Below are 16,763 nucleotides of genomic sequence, written 5' to 3' on the forward strand. Positions count from 1 at the left end.
AGTTGTGGTGAGGATTATGAGATGTTATATGGAAAATGCTTGAAACAGTGGCTGGCTCAGAGCACCTGCTATCTAAGTGCTTGCTATTAGTATTGTACATCAGGCTCTGTGAGGTTGGTTAATGTGACTCTGCCTTTGAAAGCCAATGCCCTGTCAGCGTGCACAAAAGCAACTTAAGAACAAGACCCTGAACTGCGGCTAATTTACCAAGGTACATATTGCCTGGCAGGGACCTCTGTGGGAAGCCAGAGTCCTTCTTTTGGTAATGATATGCATGCCTGACCTTGCCATATGCCTTGATATTTGAAAGTACAAGTGAGGATTGCATGAAAAACTGTCTCAAGTGCTTAACAAGTGTCTAGCAAACAATCTTCCCTCAGCCAATGGTAGCCTTGGACTCTCTTCTCAAACACCATTAAGTCTTTGAACTGTCAGCTGGAAACCCTGAATTGGGAAGGAGGCTGTACTGTTGGGCTAATGTTGACTGTAAGAGAACCTGTAATAATCTGATTCTCATTGAGCTTCTGGATTGAAATAAATTCAGCAGGAGAGTGTAGTGTCACCAACTGATAACGTGATTTGAGACCCAAGTAAGAGAGACCTGAAACAGAGGGCAGAAGGGTCAGTACCACCCCCATTCCACTTGTGAAACTCCTCGTTTTCCTTCAAGAGGCAGCCCACACATCACCTCCTCCTTGAAGCTTTCCTGAACCCCTCCGGCTGAGTTACTCCAGCCCCCTGCCACTGCATTCTTGTGGCATCTTCTCCATTTCACATGATCATGTTCCTATCTGTCACCTCCATTGGAATGTAGCTCCTCCTGAGTAGTGATGTCATAGTGAACTTTATATCCCCAGCAGCCAGCACTGTGCTTGGCACATAGTAGGTGCTCACAAAATATTTGTAGCTGAGTGAATGCAGCTGGTCCCGATTTCCCTCGTTTTCTTGCCTAAGCCTGGAGCTAAGGTGGGTGAACCTTCAGAGCCCTTCCAGAGGCACAGAGGTGAGCCAGGCCAGGACGGGGGGAGGTGGGTGCCTCCCTTCCACAGCTACCTCAAGAATATGTGTGTAGAATCTTGCACCAGGAGGGCTGGAAGGCACCCAAAGTATCTAGAGGACTAGGAGATGGCCTTGGGCAGGATACAGTGACACAAAACTTTATTCACTCAAAAAACAGGTATCAAGTTTTGTGTCAACACGTGCCAGGCCATGAGTAAGATTCAGTTCCTATTCTCATGAATCTCACAGGCTTAGGCAGACACAGACTGTGGTTATGACAGTACCGTGGGACAGATGCTGGGATGGGGGGAGCATAGGGCACCACGGGAAGAACATGGAGGAGAGGACCTTGAACATATGGCAGGAGAGGGTGGCAGAGCTGAGAGCCGACTGTGGGCCAAGCTGCTTGGGGGAGAGTCACCAGGTCCCTGACAGCTGGAGCGGGGTGGAGGTGGCGCTGCTTCCTCCCCTCGCTCAGGAGGGGCGCTATTTGGGGTATAACTGGCAGGGGCCTCCCCCACCATCTTCCTTGAAGCATATGCACTGACTCCCAGGCCCGCATGCTCTTCCTGACACTGCAGGCACTCGGCATGTTCTTCCACAAACAGACAGGCTTTGTCCCGTCCCCAGCAACCACTAGCGACACTGCCTGACCCTACAGTGGCCACAGTCGATGGGACCCACAGGATCTGACCCTCTATTCCTCTCGCTCGACTCCGTCACCTCACCTCACCTCTCCTAGGAAGCCCAAGAGGCCCACGGTTGGTCGACATAAGCCCACGAGACATAAGCTCTACCTTGGTATGAATAAAACCCACCTTAAAAAAGAAATAAGAATCTCCACTGACAATTTTATTATTACTGACGGCATTCTTTATGAAGCAAAGAATTTAACAAAATATATAAAAAATATATTTTTAAAAATCACAGATGGACAACAGATTTACAGAATTGCTTTTCTAATCATCCAGGAAAAAATGACAGTGTTTACTTACTAGTAAATTGCATTTGGGTGAGACCGGCCACTGGGTCACAAGACCCAAGCAGCCAGGACACTGCCTGAGCTCTTAGGAGCAGAAGAAATAATCGACCAACAGAGGAGAGGCTGTGGAAGGGGCAGCAGGACAGCCCAGCCAGCAAAGCAGAGCCGGCAGCCCAGCCAAGTCGGGTACGGGCAAGGTCAGGGCAGGGGTTAGGTATCAGGAAACAGAGGCGGACACGTCAGTTACTCTGGTCTTGAGAGGAATCACTATGATCTGAGAATCCAGGACCAGCTGCAAAGTAGCTCCTGTGTGTGTGCTCACATGGGTGTGTGTTCATTTAAATTATCTCCCACTTAAATCATGAAACTAGCAAGTCGGTTTGGGTGGGAGTCATCTTTTGTGTCCACAATCCCATCAGGGAGACCAGAGAGCGGAAGGCCCAACCTGCCAAAGTAGTTTCCTCAGTTAAGCTGGATTGAGAACCCGCTAGGAGGGCTGCCGGCTGCGAGGGCTCTGGGGAAAGCAGAGGGAGTGAGGCCCATGTCCTGCCCCCTGGAGCTCACACTGTAACACAGGGGGAGAGACATGCTCAGACAACTGTGCCATGTGGCCCGTGATGGGCGTGGGACAGAGTAACAAGACTGTCCCCATCTGTGTGGGAGATTAGAATTCGCTGGGATCTGAGATGGGCCTGGAGGCACAGGTAGGATTTGACAGGCAGAGATGGGAGCTGCGTAGGCATTCCCAGCCAAACAGAGAAAGCAAAGCCCCATGAGGGAGTGTGCAGTGGGAGCTGGGGTGGCCCTTGCAGGGAGCATCTGGAAAGTTCAGGAAAGCTGTGGGAGATGCGGCTGGAAAGGGAGCTTGAGGCCAGGCCAACGTGGGTCCAAAGCACCAAAGTTGCATGAATGAAGGGACTCCTTTACATACTCATTTATTCTTTCATTCATTCAACAAAAATGTATTGTGCACAAAACCTCTGCCAGGAGTCGTTGCCCTGGGTGCTAGGCACACAGGTGGAGAGGACCACTCCGGCTCTCCCGAGGCTGGTGTCGCCCCCATGCAGCAGGAGCACCTTGGGGAGGTGGAGGCTGCCGCCTGGTCCAGGGTGAGGGTGGGGCCCTGGGCCGGGCGTAGCAGTGCGAGGGCAGCTTCGAAGGTGAGGGCCCTTGACAAGCTCAGTCACAAGTGAGATCTTGTCCAGGCCAAGCCAAGTCCTCCAGCAGCCGACATGGGGGAAGAAGCATCCCATCAATGACTGGGACGGAGGGTCAGGAAAGTGGGGCTTGGAAAGGAGAGGGGAGGCATGGAGGCAGGGGCATGACCCCCTAATGCTCCCCCTGACCCCATCCTGCAGCAGGCCCTGGTCATCGGCCAGCCTGGTCAAGGGGCTCTCGGCTGGGGCCCCTCTGGTCTTCATTCCTGTAGTCATCCTCGCCCTCCTCTTCCTGTCTTCTGGAAAGCTCTGTCAGCTGCTCTGGCGGCTCCTGGTAGCCCGCCCGATTCCTGCAGGCGGTGAGGACAGAGGGGAAGGGTTTGCCCTCACTCACTCAGACCTGAGGGAGCTGGGCCTAGTGCGCCCCATGCGACAGCCATCAGATGCCCCATCGCCGCCCGTCCAGCGGCAAAGGGACACTGGGCTCAGAGCGGAAGCAGGGAGGCACGGACTTGAGCTGAGGGCCTTATGGGAACAGGCTGGCTCTGCGAGGGGAGCAGGGAGCGGCCCGTTACGAAGCCTCCGCACCCCCCTACCCCGGCCCTGGGCACCCACCGGAAGCCCCACCCTGAGATCAGAGACTGGAGAACTACGGGCCTTGCAGTCAAGTTCCGGACTGCAGTGCCACTTCAGGATTTGGGTGAATCACTTACTCTTTCCTCAGCTATAATACGGGGCTGATAAAAGTTATTTTTTCTTGTTCCCAGCTGCCCCCTGGGGTGTTATGAGTGGAAGAGGCTGTGAGGAGCTGGGGTGCATCTTCCCAATGTGCCGAGACCCTTGCCAACAGGCTGCCCACCCCCGACACTCACGGCCGCGTGACCTCCGCATCCTCAGCCTTGCCGGTCTCCCGGCGGCAGCAGCAGTAGACGACGATGCCGATGATGATGAGCGCCGCGGCCACGCCCCCCGCGATGCCCGCGTACAGGGCCACATTCATGGAGGCTGCGAGAAACAGAGCCGCACGTCCTGAGCCCCAACCCCGGTCCCCAGCGCGAGCCCCCAACACGAGCCGAGGCTCCGGGTGGCGAGCACGCCGGGGATGACGAAGCACAGCAGCAGGCGTCTGGGAGGCGGGAGGCGGTCCCTCCCGGGCTCTGAGCGGCCCCAGTCCTCCTCCCAGCCCAGGTGGCCGCGCTGCCTGCTGCTGGTAGCTTCCATGAAAGTCACAGCCTCGTGGGAATGTGACCAGACAAGGGGGATACTCTTCAGGATGGAAGCGTTGACAAGGACAGATGGCCAACAGATTTGGAGCCAACAGGCTCCAAAAAAGTCCTCGGGTGTCAGTCATGCCAGCTCCTACTCTAGTTCATCCCCAAGATCATCAGGGTATCCCACCCAAAAGGATGGGGTCCTGACTCTGTGGCAGCCCAGTCTGGGCACTTCCCCCTTGCCCCCTGAGCGATACTAAGGGCAGGCAGGACTAAGCAGGTCTCCAGAAGCCAGTCTTAGGCACTATTTCCAAAGAACCTAGGGAACTGGACTGGCCTCCAGATGAGGGGAGCCTGGGGCAGGATCATCTGGCCGTCACCTCAGCCACCCTGCCAATGGGAGACCCCAAAGAGGCTGCCCAGTTCACCTCCATGTTGGTCCCTGTCAGCTGACTCTGGACCACCAGCCAGTCATCTCTGGCATTCGTCCTCCCTTCCTCCCCAGACTGCTCTTACGAGGTCTGACAGCCACAGTGATGTTGCAGGACTCCGTCCCTACATCATTGCTGGAGGTGCAGATGTAGTAACCCGACATTTCTGTGGAGATGTTCTTCAGAGAGAAGATCTTTCCTGTGACTGGGAAAGAAGAAGAGTCAGGCTGAGGAGACGGGCCACCAGAGTAGAGCGAAACGGCTAGGGAAATCCTAGGCAGATACAAGCACCGCCACTGAATGTGTCCAAGCCTCATCTGTAATATGGAGAAAATATCTTCCTCTAGGGCTGCAGGAAGATTAAACCAGGCAGGCTGCACAATTCTGAAGTGCTTAGAATTCAGGCAGGCATCCTGGGTTTGAAGCCTGGTTCTGCCACTTATTAACTTTGTGACTTTGGGCAAGGAACTTAGCTTCATTGAACCTGTTTCTTTATTTATAAATAAAATAATAATAGTGCCTGGCTCACAGAGTAGTTGTGAACATAAAATGAAGTACTAACAAATACAAACCCACAACCAAATGCCTGATGTATAGTAAGTCTTCAGGAAACATAATATACATTATACATTGTGTGGAAATGCCTTCTAATTAGACCATATAATTATAACCACTTTTATAATCTTCAGAAACAGAATTCCTTAGCTTGGACTCATGTGAAAGAAGGCTTTAGAACTTCAAGAACTCTGACCTCTGGATTTCTCTGCCATGAGTGGTGTGTGTGAGTGTATGTGGTATTTGTATGGGTGTCTGTGTGTGTGTGTGTGTGTGTGTGGTGAGGCAGGGAGGAGGCAGGCTGTCAGTCTAGACTCTTCTTCTTCCTCTTCCACCACTTAAGTAAGCCATTTAACTTCTGTGACCCATAGCTGCCTCATCTGGAAGTGGGAGGGAAAGCACCTGATTCTCCTGAATTCAGGGCAATGGTCCAGATGTCCTCATGAGAAACCTTCCTGCTAAATCTATGATCCTATGGATTTCTTCACCTTGAAATGGAGAGCTTTATGCTTAGACAAATTTTTATGTCCTGTCCTCAAAGATACTCTGTCATAACTGCTGTTTGGAGAGAAGAGTTAGAGACCTTTGTCCTCTCATTTGCTGCAGCGCCTGCCTACCCCACTATCACCAGGTGGTTACACTTCATCCAGAGGAGATGTTCTAAACTGAAAATAGGATCCAGCCACTGTCCTGTTCAGACATTTCAGAGGCAGCCCATCATCTTCAATAACAAGTCCAGGCTTCTTAATATGGATGTGACATTACAGATCTGGCCCTGGAAATCACTCCAGCTTAACCTCTTGCCAGTTCGCCTGGTGTCCAATCCTTTCCCTGCCCAATTCCACTCTGTTGCAAGATTGTATCTCGGTGTGGATTTTTCTTGTCTGGATGTGCTTCTTCAAATACAATGTCCTCTGATTCTTCCAACAATCTTGTATGGTAGATGGAACAAATATTTCTATCTCCAATATCATAGCGGTAACTGGAGGCTTAGAGAAGTCAAGTGACTTGCCCAAGGTCACAAAATTAAGAAATGACAAAACAGTAACAAAAATTCCATTTTAGGTCTAGAACTCCCTGGAGAAGTTGACAACTTACTTTAAAAAAATTATAGAAAACAGAACAGAGAGGGTGATAAGGAGAAGAGCCTTCCAGAACCTTCCAGATCATAGATGAAGAAGAAACACAGTTTATGAGTAAGTGCCCTGTTGTGGTCGCCAAAAGCACACCACAGAGGAGGACGTGGATCCAGGTGTCCTGCAGCACCACCTGCAGGAACAAGCTGTGTGATTTTAAAGGCTAGCATCGTACAGAAACACACCATTTATTTTCAGGATGAGGGCTCCCTAACCAAGAAACTTCGTGAACAAAGTTCCATATTTGATGGGGCGACCAACAAACCTATCTTACACTGCTGAGCCTGTGGAACTGCCAAGTACAGACTCACATTTTATGGGAACTGGTCTGAGAAGACACACCCAAAGGTGTGCTTATCCACATATCCACAGCTATGGTATGAAAGAAATTGGGCTTCTGGTTGGAGACAAGATGGGAGAGTAGAAGGACTTGAGCTCAACTTCTCTCACAAAAACACCGAAATCACAACTAACTGCTGAATAACCATCAACAAAAAAGACTGGAACTTACCAAAAAAGATATTCTACAACCATAGACAAAGAAGAAGCCACAACAAGATGAGGTTCTCCCACAGGAGTGAGTTCTGAGCCCCACATCATGCTTTCCAGCCTGGGGGTCTGGCATCAGGAGGAGGAGGCCCCAGAGCACTTGGCTTTGAAGGCCAGTGGGGTTTGATTGCAGGAACTCCATAGGACTGGGGAAAATAGAAATGCCACTTTTGGAGAGTGTGCACAGGTCTCGTGTGAACTGGGACCCAGGGAAAAAGCAGTGATTTCATAGGGGCCTTGACCAGACATACCTGCTGGTCTTGATGGGGGGTGGGGGGATGTCTCCTGGGAAAGTGGGGGGTGGAAATGGCTCACTGTGGGGACAAGCACTGGTGGCAGAGGTACTGGGGAGTACTCATTGGTATGAGCTCTCCTGGAGGTCGCCATTTTGTCACCAAGACCCAGCCCCACCCAACAGCATGTAGGCTCCAGTGCTGGGACGCCTCAGACCAAACAACCAACAGGGCAGGCACACAGCCCCACCCATCAGCACACAGGCTTCCTAAAATCTTCCTGAGCCCACAGCAACCTCTAAACACACCCTTTGACACAGCCTTGTTCACCAGAGGGACAAGACACAGTTCCACTCACCAGTGGGCAGGAACCAGTCCCTCCCACCAGGAAGCCTGCACAAACCTCTAGAACATCCTCATCCACCAGGGGGCAGACACTGGAAGCAAAAGGAACTACAACCACGCAGCCTAGGGAATGGAAATGGCAAAGGAATATGTTTCAGATGAAGTAGCAAGATAAAACCCCAGAAGAACAACTAAGTAAAGTAGAAATAGGAGGTCTACCTGAAGAAGAATTTAGAGTAATGAGAGTAAAGACAATCCAAGATTTCAGAAAAAGAATGGAGGTACAGACCAAGAAGATACAAGAAATGATTAACAAAGAGCTAGAAGATATACAGAACAAACAAACAGACATGAATAATGCAATAACTGAAATGAAAAATACACTAGAAGGAATTAATAACAGAATAATTGAGGCAGAAGAATGGATAAGTGAGCTGGAAGACAGAATGGTGGAAATCTCTGCCATGGAACAGAATAAAGAAAAAAGAATGAAAAGAAATGAGGACAGTTTAAGAGACCTCTGGGACAACATTAGAAACACCAACATTTGCATTAGAGGGGTCCCAGAAGGAGAAGAGAGAGAGAAAGGGCCATAAAAACTATTTGAAGAGATAATAGCTGAAAACTACCCTAAAATGGGAAAGGAAACATTCAACCAAGTCCAGGAAGTGCAGAGAGCCCCATACAGGATAAACCCTGTCGGGAACCAGCTGCAAGCTGACACAGTCCTTGCAGCTTAAAGCATGGCAAAGTCCTGCTTAATTCCTGACAGGACCCGAAAGAGTTATTAGAGAAGATATGAGTCTTGGACCGTGAGGTTGCTTGCGGTTTCTCTAACTATAGTTTGTCCTTGGCATATTTTGGTAATCACAGTCTGTTCTCACGCATGTTTATATTCTGGTTCGCAGAATGTTTTGTACTATAACTTCAACATTAAGGAAATACTGTCTGATGATTCTGTCTTGTGATTTTAACAAAAACATGTATTGCCTACTGCAATCTATAAAAAGAGTTCTGATGGGAAATAAAGTGTGTATGTGCTTGTACACCACCCTCCTGACCCCGTCTCTTCTTAATCCCCTCACCCGCTCTCAGGACTTGTTCCTCAGTCTAACAGTGACTGACAAAACCCAAGAAGGAACATGTCAAGACACATATTAATCAAACTGACAAAAATTAAAGACAAAGAGAAAATATTAAAAGCAACAAGGGAAGAGCAACAGGTAACATACAAGGGAATCTCCATAAGGTTTCAGCTGATTTTTCAGCCAAAACTCCGCAGGCCAGAAGGGAGTGGCATAATATATTTAAAGTGATGAAAGGGGAAAACCTACAAACAAGAATACTCTACCCAGCAAGGCTCTTGTTCAGATTCGATGGAGAAATCAAAAGCCTTACAGACAAGCAAAAGCTAAGAGAATTCAGCATCACCAAACCAGGTTTACAACAAAGCTAAAGGAACTTCTCTGGGCAGAAAAGAAAAGACCATAACTAGAAACAAGAAAATTACAAATGGAAAAACTCACCAGTAAAGGTAAACATACATTAAAGGTAGGAAATCATCCATACACAAATATGATATCAAAACCACTAATCATGAGAAGAGAAGAGTACAAATGCAGGATATTGGAAATGCATTTGAAATCAAAAGACCAGCAACTTAAAACAATCTTGTATATGTATAGTCTGCTATATCAAAACCTCATGATAGGGACTTCCCTGGTGGTCCAGTGGTTGGGACTTTGCCTTCCAATGTGGGGGGTGTGAGTTCAGTCCCTGGTGGGAGGACTGGGATCCGACATGCCTCACGGCCAAAGGGCCAAGGCATAGAATAGATGCAGTGTTGTGACATATTCAATGAAGGCTTTAGAAATGGTCCACATCAAAAAAAAAAAAAAAATCATTTAAAAAAAAAACCTCCTGATAACTGCAAACTGAAAATCTACAATAGATACACACACAAAAAAAAGAAATAGGAATCCAAACAGAACACTAAAGTGAGTTATCAAATCACAAGAGAAGTGAACAAAAGACTAAGGGGGAAAAAAAGACCTACAAAAACAAATACAAAACAATTAACAAAATGGCAATGAGAACATACATATTGATAAATATCTTAAACATAAATGGATTAAATGCTCCAAGCAAAAGACATAGACTGGCTGAATGGATACAAAAACAAGACCCGTATATATGCTGTCTACAAGAGACATACTTCATATCTAGAGACACATACAGACTGAAAGTGAGGGGATGGAAAAAGATATTCCATGCAAATGGAAATCAAAAGACAGCTGGAGTAGCAATACTCATATCAGACAACATAGACTTTAAAATAAAGACTGTTACAAGAGACAAAGAAGGACACTACATAATGATCAAGGGATCAATCCAAGAAGAAGCTATAATAATTGTAAATATATATCCACCCAACATAGGAGCACCTCAATACATAAGGCAAATGTTAACAGCCGTAAAAGGAGAAATCAACAGTAACACAATAATAGTAGGTGACTTTAACATCACACTTACATCAATGGACAGATCATCCAGACAGAAAATCAATAACGAAACACAGGCCTCAAATGTCACATTAGACCAGATAGGCTTAATTGATATTTATAGAGCATTGATCCAAAAGCAACAGAATACACATTCTTCTCAAGTGCACATGGAACATTCTCCAGGATAGATCACATGCTGGGCCACAAAGACAGCCTCGGTAAATTTAAGAAAATTGAAATCATATCAAGCATCTTTTCTGACCACAACAGTACGAGATTAGAAATCAACTACAAGAAAAAAACTGTAAAAAACAGAAACACATGGAGGCTAAACAATATGCTACTAAACAGCCAATGGATCACTGAGGAAATCAAAAATACTTAGAGATAAGTGAAAATGAAAACATGATGATTCAAAACCTATGGGACCCAGCAAAAGCAGTTCTAAGAGAGAAGTTTATAGCAACACAATCTTACCTCAGGAAACAAGAAAAATCTCAAATAAACCACCTAACCTTACACCTAAAACAACTAGAGAAAGAAGAATGAAAAAAACCTAAACTTAGTAGAAGGAAAGAAATCATAAAGATCAGAGCAGAAATAAATGAAATACAGATGAAGAAAACAATAGAAAAGTGAAACTAAAAGCTGGTTCTTTGAAAAGATAAACAAAATTGATAAACCTTTAGTCAGACTCATCAAGAAAAAAAAGGGAGAGGGCTCAAATCAATAAAATTAGAAATGAAAAAGGAGAAGTAACAACTGACACTGCAGAAATACAAAGGATCATGAGAGATTACTACAAGCAGCTATATGCCAATAAAATGGACAACCTGGAAGAAATGGACAAATTCTTAGAAAAGCACAACCTCCCGAGACTGAACCAGGAAGAAATAGAAAATATAAACAGACCAATCACAAGACTGTAATTGAAACTATGATTAAAACACTCTCAACAAACAAAATTCCAGTACCAGAGGGCTTCACAGGTGAATTCTATCAAACATTTAGAGAAGAGTTAACACCTATCCTTCTGAAACTCTTCCAAAAAATGGCAGAGGAAGGAATATTCCCAAACTCATTCTATGAGGCCACCATCACCCTGATACCAAAACCAGTCAAAGATACCACAGAAAAAGAAAATTACAGGCCAATATCACTGATGAACATAGATGCAAAAATCCTCAAGAAAATACTAGCAAGCCAAATCCAATAATACATTAAAAGGATCATACACCATGATCAAGTGGGATTTATCCCAGGGATGCAAGGATTTTTCAGTATCCACAAATCAGTCAGTGTGATACTCCACGTTGACAAATTGAAAAATAAAAACTATACGATCATCCCAATAGATGCAGAAAAAGCTTTTGACAAAATTCAACACCGATTTATGATAAAAACTCTCCAGAAAGTGGGCATAGAGGAAACATACCTCAACATAATAAAGACCGTATATAATAAACCCACAGCTAACATCATACTCAACAGTGAAAAGCTGAAATCATTTCCTCTAAGATCAAGAACAAGACAAGGATGTCTGCTCTTGCCACTTTTATTCAACATAGTTTTGGAAGCCATGGTAATCAGAGAAGAAAAGGAATCCAAATTGGAAAAGAAGAAGTAAAACTGTCACTGTTTGCAGATGACATGATACTATACATGGAAAATCCTAAAGATGCTACCAGAAAATTACTAGAGCTCATCAATGAATTTGGTAAAGTTGTAGGGTACAAAATTAACACAGAGAAATCTCTTGCATTCCTATACACTAACAATGAAAGATCCAAAAGAGAAATTAAGGAACAGTCCCATTTACCATTACATCAAAAAGAACAAAATACCTAGGAATAAACCTACCTAAGGAGGCAAAAGACCTGTATTATGAAAACTATAAGACACTGATGAAAAAATTGAAGATGACACAAACAGATGGAAAGATATACCATGTTCCTGGATTGGAAGAATCAATATTGTCAAAATAACTATACTCCCCAAGGCAATCTAGAGATTCAATGCAAAGCCTATCAAATTACCAATAGCATTTTTTGCAGATCTAGAACAAAAAATCTTAAAGTTTGTATGAAAACACAAAAGATCCCAAATAGCCAAAGCAATCCTCAGAATGAAAAACAGAGCTGGAGGAATCAGGCTCCCTGACTTTAGACTACAAAGCTACAGTAATCAAAACAGTATGGTACTGGCACAAAGACAGACTTTTAGATCGATGGAAGAGGACACAAAGCCCAGAAATAAACTCACTCATCTATGGTCAATTAATCTATGACAAAGGAGGCAAGAATATACAATGGAGAAAAGACAATCTCTTCAATAAGTGGTTCTGGGAAAACTGGACAGCCACATGTAAAAGAATGAAATCGTAACATTCTCTAACACCATACACAAAAATAAACTCAGAATGGATTAAAGACCTCAATGTAAGACTGGACACTATAAAACTCTTAGAGGAAAATATAGGCAGAACTGTGTTTGACATAAATCACAGAAATATCTTTTTGGATCCACCTCCTACAGTAATGAAAATAAAACCAAAAATAAATAAATGGGACCTAATTAAACTTAAAAGATTTTGCACAGCAAAGGGAACCATAAACAAAATGAAGAGACAACCCACAGAGTGGGAGAAAATATTTGCAAAAGAAGCAACTGACATGGGATTAATCTCCAAAATATACAAACAGCTCATGCAGCTCTATGTAAAAAAACAAACAACCCAATCAAAAAAATTGGCAGAAGATCTAAATAGACATTTCTCCAAAGAAGACATACAGATGTCCAAAAAGCACATGAAAAGATGCTCCATGTCACTAATTATCAAAGAAATGCAAATCATAGCTACAATGAGGTATCACCTCACTCCAGTCAGAATGGCTGGCATCAAAAAGTCAACAAACAATAAATACTGGAGAGGGTGTGGAGAAAAGGGAACCCTCCTACACTGTTTGTGGGAATGTAAATTGGTACAGCTACTAGGGAGAACAGTATGGAGGTTCCTTAAAAAACTGAAAATAGAGCTACCATATGATCCAGCAATCCCACTCCTGGGCATGTATCTGAAGAAAACCATACTTTGAAAAGATACATGCACCCCAGTGTCCATTGCAGCACTATTTACAACAACCAAGACATGGAAGCAACCTAAATGTCCATCAACAGATGAATGAATAAAGAAGATGTAGTACATATATACAATGGAATATTACTCAGCCATAAAAAAGAATGAAATAATGCCATTCGTAGTAACATGGATGAACCTAGAGATTATCATACTAGGTGAAGTAAGTCAGGTAAAGACAAATAGTATGTGATATCACTTATAAGTGGAATCTAAAAAAATGATACAAATGAACTTATTTACAAAACAGAAACAGACTCACAGACTTAGAAACACTTATGGTTACCAAAGGGGAAAGGTGGCAGGGGGAGGGATAAATTGGGAGTTTGGGATTGACATATACACACTACTGTATATAAAATAGATAATCAACAAGGACATACTGTATAGCACAGGGAACTCTACTCAATATTCTATAATAACCTAAATGGGAAAAGAATCTGAAAAAAGAATAGCTATATATACATGTAAAACTGAATCACTTTGCTGTACACCTGAAACTAACACAACATTGTAAATCAACTATACTCTAATATAAAATAAAAATTTTTAAAAAGGAAAGAAAAAAATTATAAAAGTACTGGATGCTCATTACAAGAATTTATACATGTATTACATTACACTCATTACAAAAATATATACATATTATACAAGAATTTATGACATAAAACTATTACTTCAATTCAGTCCAATGTTTATATGCTCATCACATCAGCTCAAAACAAGATGATGAGGGTCCCTGTCCTCTTGGCGTTTCCAGTATATAAGAGAAGACAGACATGAAACAATGGTGATTACAGGGTGTTTTACAGAGTTCAAAATGGAAGTGCAATTTGATCTTAATCTCACTTGAAGGGTCAGGGAAAGCCTCTATGAAGAGCAGAGAATAAAATAAAAATCATCTGTAATATCACCAGCTGTAAATAACAGCACTTTGATTTGAGGTTATTTCCTTCCAATCTTTTTCACATACACTTTCTTCAGATTCTTCCCTTGAAACCCAGCATGCTATTCTCTGGCTACTCATTTTCTATAAAATGCTACCTCTTCTATCCTGCAATTCCATACCTCGGTGCATTTTCTGGAATACTGCTTACATGTGATGTTAATATATGTTACTGAGAAAGGGGTCTACGACCAAAGCAAGTTTAGAAATCATTGAATTAGAGCTTCTGATGTGCTAATGAGCACTGGGCATCTCCAACAGGGGGTTTCGATATTAATGGTCTCATTTTCTAAACCAATTGGATTTTTATATTTTTAAGAGGCAACTTAAAGGAACACAAGAGCATGCTGGGAAATGATCTATGACCCTGGCATGTTTCAGGGGTGTATAGCTCTTATCAGAGTCCCACTATTTTAGCACGTGAAACTCAGTCTATGTGCTAAATGTACACAGCACATTGCAGACAGATAGAAGGCAGAAGACCTCAGACTCCTCCAGGACCTTCCCAATTATCAGAGCCCAGCTTGGAGCTCCTGGCCTTGTTTAGGGTGTGGGAACATGTGGCATCCTAGGCCAGAGTCAGCACTATCCTGCCCCAGTTTCTCAAAACAAACAATGGACATTAGAAGCTACTTTTGGATTAACCAGTGCACACACATCGCCACAAGACCTGCTTTGATTCTGATCGGAAGCTCTCAAGCCCCTTTTCTTTTTTGGAAAGGACCCAATAGTTCCTGAAATCTGGCTACAATGAATGTTTCCGCTGCAGTGGCGACACCTTGTGGTCAAGATGGGAAATGCACAGGACAATAGGGCTCCCACATTCCTTCTGCTCCAGCTGGGGAGAGGTTTACCTCCAGAGAAGCCCTGGTCTGCCAGAGACACTGATGTCAAATTGACAAGATTTAACTTTCCTGCCCCCCACCCCACCCCCTGATCCCATGTTTTGTCAACAAGCTCGGGCTGCCTTCAAGATCTTCCCTGGCTGCTGGGAGCAGGGCCCATGCCCACCCTTGACAACATCCTCCCCTAAAGTGCTCCAGCCCCCCTCCCTCCTTCCTTGATATCCAGATTACTACTCCTTCAGTACATGAATCTCAGCTGACGAGGACAGTTCAGAGCTATCACATATGTGATCTCCTCTTACTCTTTTCGTAGCCTTTCGGGAAGGCAGTATAATGATAGTCCCAGCTTTTCACATGAAGATATTAAGGGTCAGAGAGGTTGTGAGTGACTTAAGCTACGAAGTGGAGAATTCAGGACTCAAATCCTTGTTTGCTGATTCCAGATTCCCTGTTCTTTTTCCTGCTGGCTTGCCTCCACTGATCCAAGTCAAAGGAAGCAATCTCTAATGTTGAGAATTCTGTCTTTAGATGTAGGAGGGTTGAGGAACTCTGCTCCCCAAATTGCCCACTGTGGACTTTTAAAATGTTTTAAAGGTCAGAAAGGCGTTTGGACTGACCCACAGAAGAAGAAGACACAATAGACTCTCTAGGGCCCCGTGAGGCAGGGCGGAGCCAAAGGCTTTGAGAACCACTCCCACCTCACAGCACCATCCAGATGCAAGCTTGTGTTGTCATTACCATTAACCATGCTTTTCTGGGTCACTCCCAGGTCCCAATTCTGACTCTGAGTAAATCTTATCTAGAGGCAAGATAAATCTTTTCCAAAGTAACTGAGTGAATCTCCCTTTAACCTCCTTTCATGCCCTCAGGTTTCTCCTCTTCTGGATCACTGAAAAACTAAGCTTTGGTTTCTAACAAGCAGAGGAGTCTTTCCTGATGGAGGCAGGAGAGCTGTGGGTGGGGTGCCCGTTTCCTACAGGGCAGAGGCCAGCCTCCCTAGCCTGATGCACAAGCCCTGCGCGATCTCTCATCGCCGCTTTTCTTATGGCGGTACCTCCCATCCTTCCTGCATGTGTGGTTCCTGTGCTGTTCTCCAAGCTTGGCCTACTCATCCTTGAGGACCCAGCCCAGATAACAGCTAATAATTCTACCAGGCCCTGGTCTCAGTACTTTATATGTACTTTTATTTAATCTTCACAACATCCCTATGAAGTAAATACTAGTTTCATGCCCTTTTTATAGATGTACAAATGAAGGCACAGAGAGGCTAAGTAACTTGCCAAGGTCACACAGCTAACAAGTGGCAGAGCCAGGATTCAAGCCCACGCCGTGCTCCTAACCAACATGATCTCCTGCCAGCTCAAGTGCCCCCACCTTGAAGAAACCTTCTTTGACCCCTTTATTCATACTCTGGGTTCCAGCACCACTGGATACAAACTATTGCAGCATTTACCACCTTGTAATCCTCAGCTTTGGGCCCACCTGTACCCACTTTGCTGGAAGGTCAGACCGACCAGTGTCCATGGCTGACCTTCTGCGACCATTGCTGGAGTCCCTGGGCTGTTCACAGGCCAGAGGAGAGCTGCCACGTGGTTTTGACACATTCAATAAAACTTGCCAACCAGAAATAGGTAAACAAAACCAGAAGCTTGTTGAAATCCACAATACATCTTCTACTTTACATTGAATAGAGTGGGTTCTACTAATGCCTTTTTTACTTTTAAGAAGTTCTTG

At 44.7% G+C, this 16,763-nt stretch overlaps 1 protein-coding gene across 1 annotated transcript in view; it reads right to left on the minus strand.

Annotated features, from left to right (window-relative positions):
- Window positions 1-1,846: 1,846 nt before the first annotated feature.
- Window positions 1,847-16,763, minus strand: part of GPA33 (glycoprotein A33) — a 44,164-nt gene continuing 29,247 nt past the window's right edge. Inside the window, exons 5-7 of the mRNA XM_059903302.1 lie at window positions 4,866-4,985; window positions 4,011-4,143; window positions 1,847-3,488 (exon numbers count right to left, since the gene is read on the minus strand). Coding sequence (XP_059759285.1) covers window positions 3,350-3,488; window positions 4,011-4,143; window positions 4,866-4,985 — 392 coding nt within the window. The 3' untranslated portion in view covers window positions 1,847-3,349. The remainder of the gene's footprint in view (window positions 3,489-4,010; window positions 4,144-4,865; window positions 4,986-16,763) is intronic.

Source organism: Balaenoptera ricei, chromosome 1 (genome assembly GCF_028023285.1).
Source record: "Balaenoptera ricei isolate mBalRic1 chromosome 1, mBalRic1.hap2, whole genome shotgun sequence".
NCBI lineage: Eukaryota > Metazoa > Chordata > Mammalia > Artiodactyla > Balaenopteridae > Balaenoptera > Balaenoptera ricei.